Genomic DNA, 8,497 nt, shown 5'->3' with positions numbered 1-8,497 from the left:
CAGCCTACACTATACAACAGCGAATCTGGACAGTTTTAGGAGTGTATGTAGTCAGTATTAAATTCAAAGTTCAACATTTTTCTTTGTAACTCAGCTGTCCTCCTATCATTAACAATGTCAGTCTGTCTTGTCTGTGCAATCATTCACTGCAGTCCAGAGCAGATTATTTATTATTCACAGTTATCCACATGTTCAGCTTATGTGAAATGCTACTAAGATTTTGTTTTTGTTTTTTTTTTTTTAAAAACCAGCATGAGCACCTCTATAAAAGTAGAGGTTCTGGCAGTTTTCTGGTGTGGAGCATTCAGGTGTATGCTAACACAATCTCACACTCTTCCCCAGCAAATACACCCCAAGGTCAGGCAATGAAATGCTCAGTGGCACTGTAATAAAAACAAAAACACAAACTAACAAAACAGGAGCTACATCTCAGACACTACGGGGCTCAGTTCAAATGTTAAAGTCCATGACAATTAGAACAGTTAGAAAAAGACACATTACCATGGGTTGTTTGGAAGGGTTAACAGGAAGAAGCACCTTCTCTCTGAAGAAACATGGTAGCACGGCTTATTCGATTCCCAGCTATTGGAAACTGGAGTCTTGTAGTCACTGATTCAAGTACGAACCTCTCTGTATACCAAAGTGTTCTAGAGCCAAATGTGAAGCCATTTGTCCCGACACATAAAGTTTGGCCATAATTTGTTTATTCTTAATAAAAAAAAAAAAAAAATGTAACAGTTGTAAAATAAAGTTTCTCATTTTACCAGTATTTCTTCTTGTAGTGTTTTGTTTTCAGGTCTCTGAAAGATTATTAATTATTAGAAAAGCCTCTCATTGGTTTATTTTGGCTTGAAATCAGCTAAAAATTTTACTAATTTTACTTTATTGTAAAAATTACCAGGTTTGTGGTTCATTTCATTCAGCTCTTTAGAGTAAAGCTGGAAAAATTAGTAAAGCACATTCATGCCAAATTACAGCTATTTACTTGCATTTATTATCAGAATAATTCGTTTCAGCATTGAATGTTATGTTTAGTTTTCTATTTTTTTCTTCTTTTTTTTTTCTTTGTTTCATTGTACTATTTGTCCTTCGTCCTTATTCACGATCGTTACACACACCAAACAGCAGATGGCAATTTTAAGCCATGTAGGTGGTTAAACTGTTTGACCGTCTTCTGTAAATGATGGAAGTGATACAAGAGTGAATGTTATAACAGGGTCAGAATCAGCAATTGGCCTTACTTTGGAGTCAAACTCATTGGGAGGTAATTGTTCCTGGCAGGTACTGAAAGTGACCATTATCCTATAATGACAGAGATTGAGTTGATTATAGAGAAACAGGATATAAGGGGGTGAAGAAGTGGTGTTTTAATGATCCTGATTGGGATACATTTAGAATAGTTAGTGATCAAGAAATGCAAAAGATTGATATGAATGTGGGGGTGGATGAGTTAAATTATTCTATTTGTGAGGCAGTTTTAGAGGCGGCAAGCAGGGTGATAAAAAGGAAAGAAGGAAGAAGGAAGAAGACAATTGTACCTTGGTGGACGAAGAAGTGTGATAAAGTGATTAGGCTTTTAAGATATTAAAGAAGAATCACAATTTTCAGAATTTCACTGAATATAAAAGAGGGAGACAAAAATACAGAATGTTTGGTCAATGATTAGAAGGATGAATGGTATGAAAAGGGAGTATCGTTATCCAATCTTGAGGGATGGAGTAGTGACATGAGATGAGAAAAAGGCAAATGTGTTGGCAAAAACTTTTGTTAACATCCACAGTTCAGGCAATGTTCGTAAGGAAGGGCGATGAGGAAGAGAAATGACAATTACAGAGAATGGAGACTTATTGGAACTGGTAGAGGATACAGATGATTCATTAAATATTCCTTTTACAAAGACAGAACTACATCGAGTACTCTAGAAATCTAAATTATCAGCACCAGGAATAGATCAGGTATGCTATATCATGTTAAACCAACTCAGTGAGTCAGCTAAAGATCTTTTGTTAGAGTTGTATAACAGAGTTTGGGAGGGTGGTAAACTGCCACAAAGCTGGAAGGAGGCTGTGGTGGTGTCCACCCAGGAAATTTACAGGCCTATCGCTTTAACATCAAATGTCTGCAAAGTAATGGAACGAATGATAAATGAAAGATTAATATACTATACAGAAAGTAAAGGCTATATATCTAAACATCAAAGTGGGTTCCGAAGAGGGAGAAATGCAATGGATCCGGTATTGTGTTTGGAACATGAACTCAGCAGAAATAAATAAAGAGAATGTAGTTGCAGTGTTTTTTGACATAGAAAAGGCTTACAATATGATGTGGAGAGAAACTGGTGTAGCAGTTGTGGTCCCAGAGTTTATGGTGGAAATAGGGAAAAGGGTTAATGATGGGCTTTGTTTGTTTGGGGTTTTTAGGGTTTTTTGAGTGATGTTCCAGACCACACTCCATACCAGTTGGTGGCGGTAATGCACCTTTCAGTTGTTTGCCAACCGCCAATATATATGTAGAAGAAGAAGACAGTCTTCCGCTTCCTGTCGGCGGTCTGTCCCTGCGGAGTTGGTATGTACATGAAGTTCAGATTTATCAAAACAAACCTTAAAACTAATCGCCACAGTCTAATCTTGGACATCTTTTTCAAAGTTGTTCACAAAATGTTAGGAAAAAATAAAACGACAGCAACGTATAAACAGTGTTTACTGCGTGCTAACCTCGGGATGCTTATGCTGCTAATGTTTAGCTACGTTTTAAGTTCATTAGACTGAAGGCACATTGCGTTAGCTGTATAACATAAGTGTGCGGATGGGACATTTTAATAAGAACAACAATAATAAATTAAAAAAACAATCTGTTAAGAAAAATAACCCTTTAATGGCTCTCACTGAGCAATATTTTACCCAGAAAGTTAAAGCAGCATCGTTATTGATTGTAAGGTGATAATCAGTATGAAAATTATCTTCAGACAACGATTACATTATTTTAATTAAAAACAAATAAACAAATATTAAAAAGCCTTCTGTCCGGTCGCGCACCTTTGTGTTTCTGTAACATAAATCACAAGCCGATATTTTCCCTATGACATCACCGATCAGCTCCACCGACTTTCGGGTTTCCCTGCATGGTGCTGTTCACCCTGTCAGTCTAACGTGGGCAGCTGTATGCTCAGTGCTCATTTTCCATTTTTAGACAATGACCAGCTCAATGTGTTTTAAACATACCAGGATATTTTAAATATTCCCGAAAGCTTTCTTTGATGTGAGATCGATCATCACTGCAACTACACCATACAATTACACATACACGTATCTGCACTCAGATTGGATGTCAGCCCATGTTACGCTGTCATTGTGACAGTAAACCCGGTTAACCTGTGACACAACTACACCTGGAATGCTTTCCAAAAGTACCTCCTGTATCCTAGTCCTAATCTCTTTTCCTAAACTCTTACAAGGAAAAGTGGATAGGAGAATTTCTCAGGACTTAGGAAAAGAGAACAGCCTTACACTTGTCTCTCCTTAACGATGTGACTCAGGATGTCCACCGTGTTGAAGATGGACTACAAAGCGGCACACTGCGTTCCAACCCTGTTGTTTTATGGGGTGATTTAAATGAGAAAAGCCTGTGAAAAAATATCCCTTATTACAAAGGCTGGCATTTTAAAGATGGAAGAACGTTTAGGGTCAGATTTACTAATGTCTGCAGCAGCGCAGAGCCTTCTTTTGATGTTAAAAAGCTGCTGGATTTACTAAATGGCCTCAGTATAAGTTTGTCACCTGAAAGTTGGGAACAGAGGTATTTGTAGGAGTTTCACTTTCGGGAGAAGAATCTTTAAATGAGTCAAGCAAATGTAAATATGTTTCTTATGAAAACCAGTATAACCTTTTTATGGAATACTTTTATTTGTTTTCAGATTTTGTTTAGTGTCTTTCTGATGACTGAAGTGTTGCATTAAAAACAACCAGCACAGGACTCCAAATTTAAAGCTGAAATTGTGACAGCTTCAGTCCCTGCGTTCTGTTTGACCAACATCAGTTAATCTGAAACACCGGTCTCTGGTCTTGTTGTCCTCTTCAGCTCACACATTCCCAAACATGGCTGGGAGACGAGCTGCACTGAAGGCCATTGACTGGACGGCTTTCGCTGAGAGGGTGCCGCCCAACCAGAGGACCATGTTCAACAACCTGAAGACACGAAGTGATGCCATTGCTGCAAAGTGTGTATTCAGTCTTCAAACCCTGTTCCAGCATTTTACAAAGGCGCATTGCACCCATAAAATAGCCTGATGTGAAGTCACCAGCATGCTATTCTTGCCACCCGTGTCATACATGTTTGGTATTATTTCTTAGTATTTAGTTAACTGCAATTAACTTTATTTAGACGACCTCTGCATCTGTTATTGGCATTGCATCATGAGTATGCCCAGAATACACCTGTGAAACTATGCAGATTTTGTCAAGAAGGTCTCTTCTGTCATGTCTTGCCTTTTTACATGTCTTGTGATGACAGTAAGTTAGCTGTTGTGTGTTCACAGACTCACCTCTCTACCCGAGAAACCTCCTGCTATTGACTGGAGCTACTACAGATCTGTTGTGGCTAAAGCAGGCATGGTGGATGAGTTTGAAAAGAAGGTAAGCCTGCACTAAATGTACCGATTCAAAAGAAGTTGGCACCCACGCAACATACAAATAAACATAGAATGCAATGATTTGTAAATCTCATAAGCTCCTTTTTTTATTCATAGTAAAACCTAGAAACGTGTTTGAAACATATCAAATATGAAAAATCTACCACTTTTATTAAAAGTCTGTTGATGGGTGAAAAACTGGGGTTTAGAAACATTTGAACCAGTGCTTAAAAGTACTGGGGGAAAAATTAGGCAAAACAGCAGCTGTGCTTTGTGTATTTTGCGTACTTGTGGCCTTTTTTCCAGTTACTTGAATGTATAAATCTTATATTTAATGTGTCCCATAGTTCAGTGCCCTGAAGGTCCCGGAGCCTGTAGACACTCAGACAGCAAATATAAATGCTCAGGAGGAGGAAGCGGTGAGTGCCTCTGTTTGGAGATGGTGGATGTAAGAATGTGTGTCCCATCCTGAACATAAAGCTGAGAAGGACAAAATCCAAAGTTTAATTTTGAAAAAATAAAAAAAGTCAAGCACAACATAATCACGGATAATGATGCACATGAATGAGTCTTTTGTAATGTTTACTTGTCTCCCAGAACAAAACAGCCACTGCCTACATTGAAGCATCCAAGGCTCGTATCGCTCAGTATGAAAAACAGGTGAGCCTTATAATTTTCATTTGTTATTTTTGGACAACTTAAGTGACATTTAACTTTTTCAACACCATCTTTCCTTAAGCTCAAACATCATGTTATTTTCCGCTAGCATCTACTTGACTCGGTTTTGCATTAGGTGTTAGTACCTGGCAGCAGTTTGTCAGGAGCTGGAGCAGAAACACAGGAAGCGATGACGGGATTTTCACTTGCCTCAGGGGTCCAGAAAACGTTTGCACCTGTTAGATCAGGTTAAAGTATCATAACCACACCCGAGACAACAGGTGACTGCTGGAAAAAGTGCACTGGGGCACACAGCGTTAACATCACAGAATTAATTAGCAGAAAAGGCAGTTTGGAGCTCCACCTGTTTGAGGCGAAGGGCAGTCTTCAGATACTCTGTAATCATTATAGCATTTATCCAAGTTGCAATGGCAGCCTCCGCTCCCTCCTCAACACTTATACTCCCAGAAGTACAAGTATACGTATATAAACACGTATACATTATTATGTATACTAGGGGTGCAACGATACACAAAATTCACGGTTCGGTTCGATACTTTGGTGTCACGGTTTGATATTTTTTCGATACAAAAAAAATGTTCATGCCTTTTTAATTTGTCATTTATTAAAATTATAAATATATATTTTAACTCAAAAGTACAGTTTTTAAATTTAACCCTAACCCTTGTGCGTGTTTTTTATTTTGACAGCGAATGCACACCTGCTGACCACTTATGTGCAGCCCTGGTTATTTTTTTTTATTTTTTTATTTTTTTTTGGTTATTTAGCTCATCATATTGTAGCCACAGAAATTATTTTGTCCATGAAACCATAAAGCTGCACTTTCTTTTTGCCTTATAGTCTGATTTGTCATAACTTCTCCGTTTTGTTGTAAGCTTTTCTTTGGCTGTCACTTCTTCACCCTGACCTGTCTTATTTGGCTCAGCAGAACTAAAATAAATATCCTGCTGCTTTTACACACGGACTCACATAAGCTCAGCGATTCTCTGCGCGATCAACCTCTCACATGTTTAAGCTGCGGGAGATTTCACTTGTCATGTTTGCATAGTAAGCTAACGATTAATAAGACGATGTCAGAGGAATTGGTGCACAAATTATCATCACTCACAGATCAGTGCTGTCGCTCTCTGTACACAGTTTGCGCGATTGCAAAGTGAAAGCAAAAAAACAAGCGCAAATTCAAACGCAACTTCAATATGTCACATATTGACAGCGGCTCACCGATGCCAATGACATAATTACCCAGCTACATTTCTGAAAGAATGCAAAAGCATTGACATACATTTTTCCTACAATAGCCCGACAGGTAGGGAAGAGATAGATTTTGGTAGCCCGACTGAAAAAATCGCTAGCCCCAGGACGTCGGGCTAGCGATATTGCGAGCCCTGTATCTGATTGAGGAATCACTCGTCTTTGGAAAAGAGAGTTTATTACAGAGAAATGGCTCTTTCCAAAATAAAATCTATACTATCCGCTTCTTCTGGGCTATATTCTCAGCAGCATAAGGAGAATCATGTGCTAACAGCTGTCTAAATGACTCAGCTAAAGTTAGTAGCATGCTTGTTGTTTTTGTCTTTGCACTAGGATGATGTCGGTGTAAATGTGCAGTCATATTCGTTGTGTTCCCACTAGTGCTTTCAGGTTAATCTCGTTGAAATGACCTTAACGCCACAACACGGAAAATCTCCGCTAACGAGCTACCGCCAATCGCCCCGTGCATGGGGCTAGACGGCCAACACGTTAACGAGCTAACTGCGCTAACACACTAGTTCCCACCCATGTAATTGAGCATTGCGTGGCACATCCAACATACTGTTTTACTTTAGTCCATGACTCGCTTACCTTCAGGGTCATACGTCACATGAAAACCAAAATAATTCCAAACGCCAGATCTGAATGAGGGTGGGGGAGGTCCATGTTGCAAGGAGAGCTTAACTTCTGTCTTGCTAGCTTGCCCTGCGCTCTTCCTGTGCAGCCTAGGCGGAGTAGTCGAACGCAGATTCACTGAGCGCTCAACACAGACAGCATCGTCAGAAGGAAAGTTGATAAAATAAATTACAAATGTTGTATTGTTCGATACATATGCGAACCGAAAGCACTGGATCGAACGGTTCAATATCAATACGAATATCGTTGCACCCCTAATGTATACGTGTCTCCACCAACTCTGACAGCCACAGTTTAATTTCAGGCTGGCACACATTCAGAGACAGAGGAATTTTAAATAAATTGGCAGTCCAGAACAACTCTTCCACAGTCAGTGATAATAATAATAATAATGTATACTTTATTGATCCCTGTGGGGAAATTACTTGTTTTTTCTCTGCATTTGACCCATTCACTCAGTGAAGCAGTGGGCAGCCACTGAGCAGGCGCCCGGGTAGCAGTGTGTAGGGACGGTACCTTGCTCAGGGGTACCTCAGAATAGCCGTTCAGTGGATTCGAACCCCCGACCTTTCGATCATGGGGCAACCACTTTACTCTGTATTTATCAGATTCAGGTGGATATTCAGTAGCACCCAGTGCTTCTGAATATTGGGTGTTCTTGGAAAACTGGCAGCACATTTTATTCTGAAGGAGAAAAAAGTCGGCTGAGACATTTCCACTTAAGGCCTAGTAGGGTTTATTAAAGCCATGTTTTGTTTTTTTCTTTTTCTTTTTCCTGATCATCTTTTCTTCCTTTCCCAGCTGGAAAAATTCAAGAACATGATCCCATTTGACCAGATGACGATTGAAGACCTGAATGACACTTTCCCAGAAACAAAGCTGGACAAAGAAAAGCATCCTTATTGGCCACACAAGCCCATTGCTGATCTGTAAATTCACCACACTATTTATATTCCATATGCTGAGGAAAGATCTGTCTATAAGTCTGTACATCAACTTCTCAAGAAATGAAAGCATCGTGTGTTTTATTTCTTTGTAATTTGGCATAATTAAATCCTGAAATCGTGGCTCCTCTGTCTTGTTTTTTTGTGGTCATCAAATAGCGTCAAAGTTCATCAGTGTTCACAGACCCATTATAAACAACCTCTCAGATCCCTCGCAGGAAAACAACTGTTATTTTATTACAGGATTTCTTCCCAGGCGTCATGAACTCAACTTGATACCTTTGACTGTTTTCTTTCTAAATTTGGTATGAAATATCGCCCGGCTCTCACTGAAAACTCGACCCTTGTGGATACACAGTTT

At 39.2% G+C, this 8,497-nt stretch overlaps 1 protein-coding gene across 1 annotated transcript; it reads left to right on the top strand.

Annotated features, from left to right (window-relative positions):
• Positions 1-2,484: 2,484 nt before the first annotated feature.
• On the top strand, positions 2,485-8,259 carry atp5pd (ATP synthase peripheral stalk subunit d). Its single transcript, XM_005745416.2, has 6 exons — positions 2,485-2,565; positions 4,078-4,216; positions 4,535-4,631; positions 4,975-5,046; positions 5,225-5,287; positions 7,994-8,259. The coding sequence occupies exons 2-6, from the start codon at positions 4,095-4,097 to the stop codon at positions 8,123-8,125; spliced, it is 486 nt and encodes a 161-aa protein (XP_005745473.1). The 5' UTR covers positions 2,485-2,565; positions 4,078-4,094; the 3' UTR covers positions 8,126-8,259.
• Positions 8,260-8,497: the final 238 nt, after the last annotated feature.

This window comes from Pundamilia nyererei, unplaced genomic scaffold (genome assembly GCF_000239375.1).
Source record: "Pundamilia nyererei isolate P.nyererei 1_Seehausen unplaced genomic scaffold, PunNye1.0 scaffold00158, whole genome shotgun sequence".
NCBI classification, from domain to species: domain Eukaryota; kingdom Metazoa; phylum Chordata; class Actinopteri; order Cichliformes; family Cichlidae; genus Pundamilia; species Pundamilia nyererei.
The sequence above is the reverse complement of the archived record's forward strand: the minus strand, read 5'-3'. Positions and strand labels throughout refer to the sequence as shown.